At 39.3% G+C, this 14,672-nt stretch overlaps 1 protein-coding gene across 1 annotated transcript; it reads right to left on the bottom strand.

The window, feature by feature from the left end:
• Positions 1-1,000: 1,000 nt before the first annotated feature.
• ddx20 (DEAD (Asp-Glu-Ala-Asp) box polypeptide 20) lies at positions 1,001-12,613 on the bottom strand. The gene is made up of 12 exons (XM_016284605.1): positions 12,565-12,613; positions 11,665-11,869; positions 11,389-11,483; positions 11,007-11,175; positions 9,541-9,664; positions 9,297-9,439; positions 9,047-9,185; positions 8,808-8,866; positions 6,037-6,119; positions 5,835-5,940; positions 5,373-5,474; positions 1,001-2,203 (listed from the first exon to the last, which is right to left on the bottom strand). Exons 2-12 carry the CDS (start codon positions 11,855-11,857, stop codon positions 1,107-1,109), a joined length of 2,310 nt encoding a protein of 769 aa, XP_016140091.1. The 5' UTR covers positions 11,858-11,869; positions 12,565-12,613; the 3' UTR covers positions 1,001-1,106.
• Between the last annotated feature and the right edge of the window lie 2,059 nt (positions 12,614-14,672).

The raw sequence follows: 14,672 nt of genomic DNA, 5'->3' as shown, positions 1-14,672 counted from the left end.
CTCGTGTTTTGTACTCGCAAGTTAATGTCTTAAACTGCCGATCTTGTTACTGTACTAATTAATAGTGTTTTCACTATATTTTGGATATTGATATCCATTGCAGAATTGATGTCATATGGCTCGTTCAATGAATCGCTGGCCGTCTCAGTGATCAGCCGTAAAACAGTGATTCTGTCCAAATTCCCTTTAAAATCTTAAATGATTCCCTTTGAGCTAAATTGACCTGTTTCCCTTACAGTACTAAGGCTGCATGAAATAGCTCAAATGATCCTTGTCTTTTCGTGGACTGGTTTAGAAAGGTCACCTAGCCTTTTATTCTTGTATTATTAATTACTCTTTCGCTTATGTTGGAGGTCTTCAGTTGATTTGGAGAGCGCTGGTTTATTGCTGTTAATCAGCCATTATCCAGCAGGATGTTCAGATTAGTGGGCGTGGATTCTCTGATTGCGGCTAAAACACTAACTGTTTTGTTTCCATATGCGATGTTTATGTAAAATGTTCGTTATGTTCCGTAATGATAGTTTCAGATATTTTAATATAACTGCAGTTAGCTGTAACAAAATATTTGATAATTGCACATATCTTAAAGGGGTCATCGGATGCCCATTTTTCACAAGTTGATATGATTCTTTAGGGTCTTAATGAAAAGTCTATAACATACTTTGGTTAAAATTTCTCAATGGTAGTGTAAAATTCTTTGCCCATTTTCAAAAACACTTTTCAGAAACCTACGAGTGACGTCACAGACACTATGTCCATGTTTTTATACAGTCCATGCTCTCAGCTCACTCAGGGCAGGTCTAAAGGTAAGACAGACTTGTCAATCAACTATCGTGGGAGCGGACTGTGCGTCATTCTGACAGGAATCTCAGAACAGCCTGATTTGAGAAAGGGGATTTTAAAATCAGGATTAAAAAAAAAACACTGGGTGGATGTGTACACATACTTCCAACACACATTTATGTTCAAACAACAACAAAAGTTAATTTTACATCTGATGACCCCTTTAAGAATTATTTTTTATTAGAGAACTACATGAATGTACACAATGCAAATGAGAACATTACAAGGCTCAAAAGTCATGTGCTTGACAATCCTAACAACTTTTAGTGCTTCATCATTTCTTTTATGTAGACAGAATTCATATAAAATGCAGTTATCCAGTTATAGGGTGAATGGTGATAATAGGAATTGTAATATTCAACCCAGGCTCTGTATGAACTCCAGTAATCCTGCCTGGCCACTTCCTCTTCCAGGTCATCAGTCTCTCTCTTTTTCCACTTCTGTCCTGCTGAGGCAGCCTTCCTGCCAGATTTAGAGGCCGGTCGGTGTTTCTGGGGAAGGCTGTGGTGGTTAGCAGGATTCTGGGATTGAGGTTTACTAGGCCTTTGCTTGTTTCTGCTGGTCTGTTGTAACACTCTAGCCGAAGGTAAAGAGAATTCATTCAATTCTGAGACTCGATTGTCTGGAAGAGCAGGTATGCAATGTGAAGACCGATTGGGGACAGAAGAGCTTGACTCACTCTCCACCACCATCTCAGACTCTGAAGAAGAATCATCAGATGACACTGAAAGAGTCTTCTGCTCAGAGGACAACTCTGAAACCTGCGGTGGAGGAAGATCTTGATGGGAGTGTGATTCTTCTAGAACATATGATTTATAAGCCTTATCATTATCATCATCATCATCATCATGGCTGTTATGCAGTTCATTAACTGCATCTCGACTCCTGATGAATCCGTCATATAGGCGAATGATTTCGACAGATCTTCCTGGACCTTCAGTTATGAAGTTCTCATAATCCGCCACAGCCTCATTGAAAGTCATAAATTTTCGTGCATTCAACTTAAAAGACGATAGTGGAGGGATTCTGGGAAGGGTGTCATTCTGTTCACTCTGAGTAAGAGTCGAGTCATGCTGGAGGTTTGTAGCAGACTGTAATGGTTTTTGCCTCCCAGGTTTGGGTGAGTGATTTTTAACCTTGATTTCAGCTCCACTGTAGGATTTATCACTTGTTGCCCTTTCTGGGATGACCTTCGTGATGTGAGGCTCTCTGGAGGGTTTCAATGATGGCTTTTCAGATTTAGCTTGCTGCTTCTTCCCCGGTTTGGGAATGTCAGAAATTTTCTCAGTGGGTTTTGAAGGAGGTTCAATGATCACGTCCCAGTCACAAGCCTCTTCCATGATCCCTGGGGGTATTGGATCTGTAACACAAGGTAGGAAAACATGCTTAACAGCCTTCGCGCCAAGTTAAAGGAACATTCCAGGTTCAATAAAAGTTCAACCAGAACTTTATTCCTTTTTACAGCCAATTTAGGGTTCATAGTATTGTGTTGCCATGGCAATGAAGTTAACTTTGGAGGGAAAGTCCCCTTAAAGGGTCATGAAACCCCCCGTTTCAGCACTGGTTAGTTCTCACCACAGTTTTAAAAAATGCTAAAAAACTGTGCGTGGTGCGCTGCGGACAGAGGGGCAAGAGGGGAGATGGACAACACACACAGCTTCGCGTTCAGAGAGTTTCATTTTGCTCCCATCGAGTTAAAAACACAAATAAATGCACAGCCATTTGCACTCTGCATCGAAAACATACAGTGGTGTGAAAAGGTTTTTGCCCCCTTCCTGTTTTTTTTTTATTTTTTGCATATTTGTCACACTTAAAAGATTCAGATCATCAAACTGATTCTAATATTACACAAAGATAATGCAACTAAATACAAAATGCAGTTTTTAAATGATGATTTCATTTATTAAGGGAAAAAAGCTGTCCAAACCTACCTGGCCCTACGTGAAAAATTAATTGCCCCCTCCTGTTAAATCATGAAAGAACTGCAATTAACCACATTGTTTTAGAAAGCTGAGTTAAATTTCACTAGCCACACCCAGGCCTGATTACTGCCCAGCCTGTTGAATCAAGAAATCACTTAAATAGAACCTGTCTGACAAAGTGAAGCATGCTTAAATAGCAACACATAATGCCCCGATCTAAAGAAATTCAAGAACACATGAGAATCAAAACAGTTGACATGTATCAGTCTGGAAAAGATTATAAAGGCATCGAAAACATATAACTTATATGAACGCGCTGTTGCACCTCTGAGGACGTTAAAGGCTTCTTCTGTGGCGTTTATATAAGCCTTTTGACGGGTTGTGTCACAGAGCTGTAAAAACGGTTATGCTCGCCAAGTGAATGAATCGCGTTTGTGCAGAACTCTTATTACAAAGCAAAAACAAACACTCTTCTTAGATCCATGAACGTTTCTCTCAGTTAATGTGCGCGATGTCATCTCACAGTCTGAAATGTCAGTCATAGCAAATCAACACATGCTGTTGTGAATAATTAAGCGAAGCGTCTTCTCACAGGATAAGAACACACAGGCTCATGAATAATTTAATAGACACCGAGCGTCATCCATGTACTATATTCCATTGCCATGTCACAAATTGTGACGTCAACACAATGTAGATTTTAAATCCGGAAGATGAAAATAGCGCAAAAAATCTTAAAATTAACCAATTTTCATCCAACAGTTAAAATGATCAGACGCTAACATTGTCTTCTATGATGTGCAACACAAACACCTCTGCTAAAATCTCAGAAAAAGTAGTCTGGGGTTTCATGACCCTTTAAGGCCCAGGGCCCGGTTGCATGAAAGTCCTTAAGTAATTTGACTTAGGGGTATCTCTGAGGGGGAAAAATCCCTAAGGTAAGGGATTTCTTTAAGAGCATTGCAACAAACGTCTTAACTGTCACCCTTACCTAAGTGTTTATACTAAGCATTTCACGGTAGTTCCTTGCAACATAAGGCAATGGGCACCGCGGTTGCTATAGTTACTGCATCTCACAATAAACAGAGATATGTATATCTGACAATAAACAGAACATAACGAAATACAAACCTAACCAACTAAAACACAAACAAATAAATGAGTGCTGCCCGTTTCTGCACTGCTTTGTGTATAGTCGTTACAGAGGAAACCGCTTTTTTTCTAAAGTGAAAGCGCCTCCTGCTGACCAATGAAGGAAAATTTACCAAATGTGAAAATGAACCGTATATGTAAAAAAGTTCAAGACGCACAGGAGGAGGACGCAGGAACCAGCAAATGTAACTTTAATAACAAAATAAACAACAAACGAAAGTTGATCACGGCAGATTCCAACGCATATTTGTTCTTGTGCTGTAGAGAGTGGCTTCAAAGGTTTCTTATTTACAATGTGTTTTTACAGCGTTAAGCAATGTGCCCAATCACATGTCTGTTGATTTCATGAACGCAATGGCCAATTAGAGGTGTAAGTTAGAATCCACTGACCGCTCAAAATGCCGGAGTTTTTGTTTAGAGCTGAGTTAAGCGTAGACACGATATAAATAAAAGATTCACTGTGCAATGTAGAGAGCTTCATTGATTGAACAGAACTTGTGAGATCGCAATAAACTGAAATGAGTGACAGCTTTTTAGTGATTATAAAAGGAGCTCACCGTGCACACTTTCTTAAATGATCCATTCAAAATCTGAATAAAAGTTTTTGCATGCTGCTAAGAGGACCAACAGGACATACACACTGCAAAGTTTCAGGAGTGACATCCGCATATAAATGCCGGATTACCTCTTGAAAATCGCAATAACTGACAGTGATAATAATAACAATGGTCGGGACTCGTATATATATATAAACTTTACATATAAAACAGTTTAAAAACCTCTGCTTTAGGGAGCCCCTAAGGGGCATGATGGAAAAAAAGATTTTGCATTCTCTCACAAAAGTATTGAGTTCCCTTGCGTTCTCTCGCAAATTGTTTGAATTCTCTCAAAAGTTTTGTGTTCACTTGAAAAGCACTGAAATATAGTTTTTTCTCCCACCTCATATTATTTCTATCACACAAGTTTTGCTAATGCACAAAGTTTCTAGGGGGATGCAAAAGATTTGCAAGCGAACACAAATGTTTTGCGAGAGACTGCAAAAGCATTTAAATAAAAATTTTCCTCCCATCTCATCTTAATTACCATAACCATATCTCTTAAAGGGCTCTGTAAGCAAGCTATTTTTTAAACACTAAAATCAAGTTTAAATCAACGCATATTATGCCTTTTGACTATGTTTTAGTTAGTATTTTATTGGATATGTATATATAAACTTTATTTACACTTTCTATAAATTTTTATATATTTATCTAAATTTATATTTGTCTTATACTATAGTGACTTTACTGACTGGTCTTACTGACTTCCATTGTGAGTACATCACCGTTACCCAAAGTGGAAATTATTTTTTGTGATGATCAACATTATGCCACAAATGCTATCAAATGAGCTTAACTTGCACAGAACCTGGAATATTCCTTTAAAAATGACTAAGAAATTTGTCTTCCCCTGTACCTGGTAAATGAGTGAGATTCAGAGAACATTTCTGAGCAATAGCCATCATCTTGTTCTCCTCCTCTCCATGGCAACAGTAGGTCACAGCAACCCCCAGAGTTCCTGAAACACAACAGACAGAGGTTACCATCAGAGGAAAAACACTGCTGATCGTATCCATTTCTAGAATTCTAATGAGAACGAAGATTAAATTCGTCCACAACAACATCACGTTCAGGTTCCAATTATGAATTCTGATTTTAGAGTGCTGCGGTCATTAAAAAGCTCTTGAGGAGTTTGTGTTTAGCAGCTAATTATGAAACTGATTGCCATAGTTGCCCTTTCAGTCTCTGACCCTGTCTCAGAGCAGATGATTTCTGATTAAGCACTCTCATGTAACTGCCCAAGACACACATTAATTAAAACCCACAGAGTAGAGGCTTCACATATATTGGTGCTTAATTGTTTTTTAATTAGACGCACCAAATCGTCCAGCACGACCAATACGGTGCATGTAGGTCTCCCAGTCCTGAGGAACATCCAGATTAATCACCAAGTTCACCTTCTCAGCATCAATACCACGTGAGGTCTGTGGAAGAGAGATTTATAAAAAATTAAATGCTGCTTGGGTATTAAACATTGGGTATTTTCCAGTGTAGGTGTTATAATAGGTTCAGAGCCTCACCAGATCTGTGGATATTAAAACTCGACACTGATACTGTTTCAGCTTCCACATCGCCTCTAACCTCTGATCCTGACTTAAACCACCTACATACAAAACACACACATCAAGGGGTTTAAACATAATAACCATTAATAATGGCTTTCATACATTTTGGGCCTTCATTCACATGCCCACGTTCTAAATTGTATCATTCTGATCCAAAAACTAGTGAGCAGCCTACAGATGCACTGTGCTGCTTTTCCATTGCTTATATATGTGACTGTTAGAAAAAAAACGGAGCTTAAGTTAAAAAGTTCATCTTTTTAAAAGCAGAGACCTTGCATTTTTTCCAGTCTATTGTCCTGTGTCTTACACTGTTTAACAAAAACATTTTCTGTGTGAATGGCCCTTATGTAGTCCATTATTAATTTGTAATACTTATTTTGTGTACCAAAAAAGCCTTTTTGGTATAGTCAGAATTTTAAGAATTTGTTTTTGTAATCGTACTTTTAAAGAAAATGTTTTTAAAAAATACACACCTCACGCACCGGATGCTGTGCGTGCGCCCAAAGACAGTTGGACAGTGGTGTATTAGAGGTAAAAAATGATATAAATACTGTTCGGTTTCTGGCACAAACCGATTGTTTCGTGTCTTAGGACATCAATGTGTTGTTACAAGCTGCAGGGTTTAATTTGGATTTGTCGGTGCATATTTTTTTTACTCTCATAGATTTTGTTACCATTGCCATGCATTATACGACTGATAGACTGCAACGGCTGGAGTTAAAAATCATCAAATGTGTTCTACTGAAGAAATAAAGTCACCTACATCTTGGATGCCCTGGGGGTAAGCAGATAAACAATTTTAATTTTTGGGTGAACTATCCCTTTAAGGTTCAAAAAACACATTTTCCACATACTGTATATTATGGTTTCTCCTCTATGCCCCGCTTTTCAAAAATGCATCGATTTTTACAAAGCTCATCGTTCTGAAAAGAGAGGTGTGCTCTGATTGGCCAGCTATCTAGTGCGTTGTGATTGGCCGAATTCCTCAAGCGTGTGACGGAAATGTTATGCCCCTACCATACTGTGATGCTGTGTCCAGGCGCGACGAGACAAAACTAATAAAACCCATTATAAACGAGGCATTTGTTGCATCCAGTGGGGACATAATTACTGATTATAATTACTTATACTGTCTTTTTACGCTTTGCGTTGCATCGCGCCGCGTAAACATAAAACCCTGTCTGCATTTGTGATCGGAGAAACGACAAACAACAAGCGCTACTCTACACTGCTCAAAACTCGCGTTTAAATCATCAGTGGCAAATCCTTTAAATATGAAAGTGTACTTACAGGCTGTGAGTCAGCATCAGGGCTCGCAAAATCGCTAGCCCGACGTCCCGGGGCTATTGTGTTTTCCAGTCGGGCTACCAAAATGTATCACCACTCTGGTGATTAATCCAGCGATAAGGCTGGATTAAACTTCAAAAGGCAATGATGTCACTGAATAAATAGGAGCGCTGCACGTTCCAAGTCAAAATGCGGCTCGGATGTCTTTATTTGAATGTATCTGAAGGGAACCGACTGTCCTCAGAAACGTGTCGTTGGTATTTTAATTTCATTTTACCTATAATTCCTGATAAAGCGGTGTTTATGAGCGAGGAGCTGCTTTGTGTACAGCCGTTACCGGGGAAACCGCATTATTTCAGCGCTCCTAAAGCGCCACCTCGTGGCAGAGAATGAATTTGCATTTCCAATAAGCCTTTCTTTGTGATTATGGTCAGATCAATGCAAATATCAACTGGTGTTTTTGGTTTTTACAGCAAACACATGGAGTTGTAAATGAGAAAGAAGATAATGTGCCTTCTAAAACTCTAAACAATTAAGTAATGTTTATACGTTTTATATTAACAATAATTTGTATCCTTGATTTATCCCTTTTCATAAAAACGGTCTAAAGGCTGAAATGCTGTTTTATAAAATTTTTTTTGGGCTAGGTAAATCAATTTTTCAGGCTACCAAAATCTGAAGAGTACCTGCCCGAAGGGCTACCAGGGATTTTGAAATTTTGCGAGCCCTGAGCATTATTGTCAGCAACATTGACTGTGGTCAGCATGCGCGCCGAAGGGGAAATAGGGGAACTGAATTCACTGGAACACCGGCATTGTAGGCTACTCTCCCAGGAAACAGTCCTCGTCCTCTGTAAAATCCACTGCACACATCTGAATATTTGGGTTGAACTGTTAACTGTTGAACTTAACCACCGATTTCTAGTCGTGTCCTCGTTTGGAAGGCCAAAAAAAGTAGTTTTGCTTTCACAACAGCACACAGCGTCTTCACGATATGGCGGCGGCGGCAACAATACTACAGTGAGAATAAAAGTTATGCCTTCTTTCTTTGCGTGAACATTTGGGCGGTGTTGCGCAAATCTTCCCACATAGTGACACAGACATGTGGGGGCGTGTTAGAACGAGGCATTTTAGGAGGGCGAGGACGAGTCTTAACTTTTATAAAGAATATCTCTTTGGGTTTGAGACTTTAGTCTTTGGAACTTTAGGGATCTTATCTATTCACGAACAGCTTGTTTACACTCCAAAGAGAAAGGAAAACTTGAAATTGCATCATATGACCCCTTTAAAGGTTTCGGAGTGACATAGAGCAGTGTTTAACATGCTCATCAATTCGAATCCTTAACTTACCATTAGGAAGCTGTACTAGAAGTAAAAGTCTGTTCAATATACAGCAAGACCATTCATTAGGTATTAAAAGAGACCCAATGTGAAGCTCACCTGAGATGCAGACCGCAGGCAAACCTTTAGAGGATAGGATATCAGCCAGGTGCTGAGCTCTGCAGAACAACAGCTCAAGTCAGTCTTTCATTACTTTCAATAAAGATCACAATTCTTTTGTTAATAAAAGTCTTTGAATAATAATGGCCAGTGCTGTAACAGTATCTGTTACTCTTATCACACACATCAGCATGTTTTCAGAATAATGGAAGTAATTGGAAAGGTGTGGCAGCTCTTGCCTTGTATGGAGGTTTGAGAATACCAATGCTTGGTTAAATGGGATTTTGCTGAAAAGTTCAAGAAGACTCTGAACCTTCTCCTCAAACACTTTATGAGGTAATGAATGAGATGGCACGATTTTATAGTACTGCTTCAGTCCTGGAGGAGAGAATATAACACAAGAACAACACAAACTGTTTAAATTCAGATTTGAAAGCGTAATCACATGAAAGAAACGCATCAACAAATCAGACAGGACTGCAGACTGACCAAGAAGTCCAGGGTCTGTTTGGTTCAGTCGCACAAACGTCGGCTCTCTCATGTATCTTGACAGATGTTGTGCTAAAGATTCTGGGTAAGTGGCAGAAAGGGCCAGCATTTGTTTGTTTGCTGGTAAAGAAGAGAAGATCCAGCTAAGACAGACAGAGAGAAAACAGAAAGATCAATTAACTCAAACCTGATGAATAACAATACAGAAAAGTCTCTGAATCAGAACCACCTATTCAACACTTACTTGATCTGCTCCTGAAAGCTGCTGCTGCTGTTGTCCTCCAGCAACTTATCAGCCTCGTCCAAAACAAACAAGCGAATGGAGGACGTAGTCAGGGCTTCCATCTCAATTAGCTGCTTTATACGACCTATAAATACAACAAAACTTCATCAACACTGCCTAATAAAATAAAAACCACCAACTCTCTATTAGAGAACCCTCTAGTTACTGTATTAAATACTATTCCAGACAAGTTCCTAATTAGATAGTGACAAATATCTCACTTTGGCTAACTATTTAATAAAGAACATATTTTAATAACATATTAGAAACATTTTAAAACAAGCATATTTTTTGTTAAAATACTTCATATCAGTCATGATGAAATGCAACATATTTTCGTCCACATATGAACGTCCGAATGAACTGAACCATTAAAACAGGCAAATAAATAAATAAAATCAGCAGCTCTTGGATCAATCCATCGGGTGTTGATTGGATGGTGGCAGATCTGAATGTGAGCTTGCAGTTGATTGTAAGAAAGACGAGGAGTTTAAGCAGATTAAATGATTGGAGAGTCCAGCTTATGTCACCAGACAGAAGTCTGTCATTTTGGAAGGCTGAATCAAGGTAAATAATAACTATTTAATAAAGAACATATTTTAATAACATATTAGAAACATTTTAAAACAAGCATATTTTTTGTTAAAATACTTCATATCAGTCATGATGAAATGCAACATATTTTCGTCCACATATGAACGTCCGAATGAACTGAACCATTAAAACAGGCAAATAAATAAATAAAATCAGCAGCTCTTGGATCAATCCATCGGGTGTTGATTGGATGGTGGCAGATCTGAATGTGAGCTTGCAGTTGATTGTAAGAAAGACGAGGAGTTTAAGCAGATTAAATGATTGGAGAGTCCAGCTTATGTCACCAGACAGAAGTCTGTCATTTTGGAAGGCTGAATCAAGACATTGTGATTAAAAAGTTCCAAAAGAATGAAAAATACATTCATTAATTGTTCATAATAAGATAACACTCATTTGGAAAATAGATAAGGTTGAATTTTAACTTCATGCCAAATTTTAGATGCCATAAAAGTTACAGATAGCTATTGATAAGATGATTTTCACAAAAGGTGTGACAACTACGGCTCAGTGAAACTATAGAACTTTGCTGTTTATTTGAGCAGTCTGATCAGAGCAAAAGCAACCAATGGTTCAGTTTGGTGTGGGACCATCTAACAGACAGACCAATGGCAGAGCAGAGAAGTGTTCAGTGAAAAAAATGTTGGTGATGTTAGCGGCACAATAAACACATCAACTTTAAATAACTAAGTAATGAAGCTACAAGGTTATCAAGCCTAAACATGAACAAAGAAATCTAAATATGCAATATTAGTAAATCTCAACTTAAACTTAAGTTACAGTTATAATAATCAATCCAACATATCTGTCCAGTAATAATTTCAACTAGCTCATACCTGGTGAACCAATGGCAATGTGGCATTTCTTCAGGTGAAATTTGTCTTGACTGATGGGTCGGCCACCGATGAACACATGACACTCCAAGCCCTCCATAGCACTGCCTATTGCCATGACAACAGCATGAATCTGCACCGCAATCTCCCGAGTGGGGGCCAAAACCAGCACCTGATGGGACAAGAGAAGGGCACATTATTGTCAACCAGGCACACATTCGTGTTTTGGGTGCTTACGTTTAACATCAAAAGATAGACGAGTCTTTCAAATCTCCATAGTTCCTTTATTCCGTTTTATATAAAAACTATTCTTATAGGTCCTATAAGAAAGGACATTATATTTAGTAACACATTACATTCCGCTGCATATTGGAAAAAGTAATACCTGTGTGGTTGTGTTTTCCAATATAAGAGAGTCCAAAGCGATGGTGGTGAACACGCAGGTTTTTCCTGTGCCAGACTTGGCTTGAACAATAAGATCTGGACAGAAGAAAACGTCAATAGACAACATTATTTCCAGGTGCATGAAATACAGGCACGTTTTCATTGATGATATTTTTGAATGTCACATTACACCCCTGTAATTAAAGAGCAGTTCGTTTTGGTATGTGAATAACGGCAAGACTGTTGGTTTAGGCTTGTTTTGGAACGGGTCTCGTACCGAGTCCACATCTTCCCAGCGGGATTGCCTTCAGCTGGATGGGGGACGGTCTCTGAAAGCCAGAGGCAGATAAACCCTCAAGCACAGGTTTTGAGAGGAGTAAAGAGCTGAACTCGACACCCCCGTTAGTCAGAACATCGTCTGTCCGGGTTCTGGTTTGCAGCTCATGCGCTGCGTTCATGGATGCCGCCATATTTCTATTGCATGCAGGATCTAAATCACTATACACAACACCCCAAAAAAAACAAATTATATATATATATATATATATATATATATATATATATATATATATATAAATTAATAAATAAATCAACCTTTAAACAAAAAATCAATAAACTTATATTTCTCAAAGTCTATTTATTAGTCTTGTTGATCCTAAATACTCTAGAAGTAGACTCCAACCCTTATCATCTGCAGATTTTTTAAGAATATTACTAATATTTTGCTCTCCATTCACTCTTAGTGCATTCTTTAAAATGTGTCTCTCTGAATCATACTTCTGGCAATGCAATAAAACATGGTCTACTGTTTTTTCCTCTCCACAATATTCACACTTTCCATTTATTATGCTTTCCAATCATGCATAGAGAACGGTTTAGACCAGTGTGACCATTCCTTATTCTTGTTATAACCTTCCCCTCTTTCCTATTTCGTCCTCCAGTTCCTATCTTTCCAACTAATGGAATATTTTTAAACAGATATCTTCCCTTTGGTTTCTTTGTTCCATTGATTTTGCCCTTTATCACCACCTTAGCTTCTGACTTGCTAATATTTATATTTATGTGCTTATTTCCACTCTTCAAAGCACATTTTGCTGCTTTATCTGCCTTTTCATTCCCATCAATTCCAACATGTGCTGGGACCCACACAAACCTAACAGACAAATGTATTATTGCACGCAGTTCAGTTCTTCGACGCTGAATAAATGAGTTGAGCAGTGAATCACTTCGCCCTCTTGCGCACAGAAATAGAAACGCCGCTTAAAATATCAGCAACATCCGCGACAAACACACTTGGTTGACATAAACAAGCGATGAAATTGAAGTAAAATAAACTGCAGAGTTGTAACTTTTTTTTAAACAACTGTATGGAGACGTTTGACTTCAGTGGGGTTAAATTAAAGCAACCTTTGAATACCACATCAAATACATCCCCTGCCACAAACTAATTACACGTCGTCTGAAAGTTTGTCCCAGCAAGTTTAAAGACGATTTAAAATTTGCTGCTTTGGAAGACATCAAGGAATTCAATTCTACATTATTATGATTATTATTTCAGTTATATTAGATATTTTAATGTTTACTAATGGACTAATGTTCTTCCCCCTTCTAATATCCAATCAGAGTGAATCTTAAAATCTGAGTTAAAGCTGTACAATTGTAGCTCTATTGTTATGCATGCACCCTCCATTCATCGCTGGTGTGAAAGCATGACCCGTTTTGTTGACGATCAACCATTAGTTAATCCTATTCAGGAACTTTCCCTTCAAATCAACGTGAAGCTACATGACACCACATATACTTCAGTGGCTTGACTGTACTTCCTCGCATGTGCTGGGCTGTAATCATCTGAATGTAATCAGCAGTGTGTCAGAACCGAGAGGATAGAGGAGGAATATTATATTAGCAAACATCGCTGGTCAAACACGACTGACCATCAGAAAGCAACGCGGAAGAAACCAAAGAACTCAGCGGATAGCGACATCAAAAGGAACGTCTCGGGTTACTTATGTAACCATGGTTCCCTGAGTAGTGAACGAGACACTGCGTCCTCTAGGGGTCACTATGGGGAACGCCTCGTCGTGACCCGTGTCTGAAGCATACATTGAAAAAACACCAACTCGTTGGCCGGCGACAGCCATGACGTCACTACCGGTGCGACTATAGTATAAATAGCCGCCGGGAGCACACATCATTCACTTCTTCGTCTGAAGCTTGCGTCCGCAGCATGGCAAGAAACCTAGAGGACGCAGTGTCTCATTCCCTACTCAGGGAACCATGGTTACATAAGTAACCTGAGATGTTCCCTTTCATGGGAACTTCGAACTGCGTCCTCTAGAGGACGCTATGGGGAATGGTATACCCAAGCCACCATGCTGAGGGGAGTGCATGCCAGAATCATGGCGAGCACTAAGTACCAACTCTACCATATTGCTATGGGAGTTGCCCCTGGGACGTTTAGACGGCTGTCAGTGACGTTATTCCCTACGGCCAAAGGCCTAGGCTACATACCCCAAAAAAACTTACCTGTTAGGGCCAGACTCCCAGCTCTCAATGAGAGGGGGCTCGACCTACAGTGTGATTGTAAAATCAGAAGGGTAAACGTACTGCAAGCTAGTCAAACACTCAGCGCATCAGGGAGGTAGAGGAAGGGCCTAAATCGCCTGATGCTGCTGGTTCCAGGTGCTCTGGAGAAACAGAGAACTCAAACTTCTCATGTGAGAGGAGAACTCCGAATTCAGAGGAATAGCATTGCTCATTCCAGGTAACCCTTTGATAAAAAAGGGGAGCACTGCTCAATACTACCACGAGGACAGCCCATGGAGCGAGGAATCCAACTCCTCAGAGAGGATTAACGCTCGAAAGAAACACCATACTCACAATAACCCTCAATGGTGAGGGGAGCTATGCTTCCAGAGTGTGTCGATAGAGACACACTAGTTGAGTGGAGCCCAAGGTAATGGGGTCTAAACCAACTCAGAGAAAGGGAACGAGGTCAATAATGCGTAACCCTTACCATACAGGATTTCAGAAAAGTGGGCAAAGCATAACATGGACACTTACCACTTATGTGGATTTTAGAAAGTGGGCAAAGCATAACGTGCACACTTACCAACTATGTGGATTTTAGAAAGTGTGCAAAGCATAACGTGCACACTTACCAACTATGTGGATTTTAGAAAGTGTGCAAAGCATAACGTGCACACTTACCAGCTATGTGGATTTTAGAAAGTGCGCAAAGCATAACGTGCACACTTACCACCTATGTGGATTTGTAGAAAAGTG

This window comes from Sinocyclocheilus grahami, unplaced genomic scaffold, assembly GCF_001515645.1.
Source record: "Sinocyclocheilus grahami isolate Dianchi unplaced genomic scaffold, SAMN03320097.WGS_v1.1 scaffold185.1, whole genome shotgun sequence".
NCBI classification, from domain to species: domain Eukaryota; kingdom Metazoa; phylum Chordata; class Actinopteri; order Cypriniformes; family Cyprinidae; genus Sinocyclocheilus; species Sinocyclocheilus grahami.
This window is presented reverse-complemented; position numbering and strand designations above follow the sequence as displayed.

Coding starts and splice junctions, on each gene's coding strand:
- ddx20 (XM_016284605.1), bottom strand. CDS start 11,857: ATGGCGGCATCCATGAACGCAGCGCATGAGCTGCAAACCAGAACCCGG. Junction 6,120..8,807: donor GCCTGCGGTCTGCATCTCAG/GTGAGCTTCACA, acceptor TTTTGTATGTAG/GTGGTTTAAGTCAGGATCAG. Junction 5,475..5,834: donor TGGTCGTGCTGGACGATTTG/GTGCGTCTAATT, acceptor GTTGTGTTTCAG/GAACTCTGGGGGTTGCTGTG.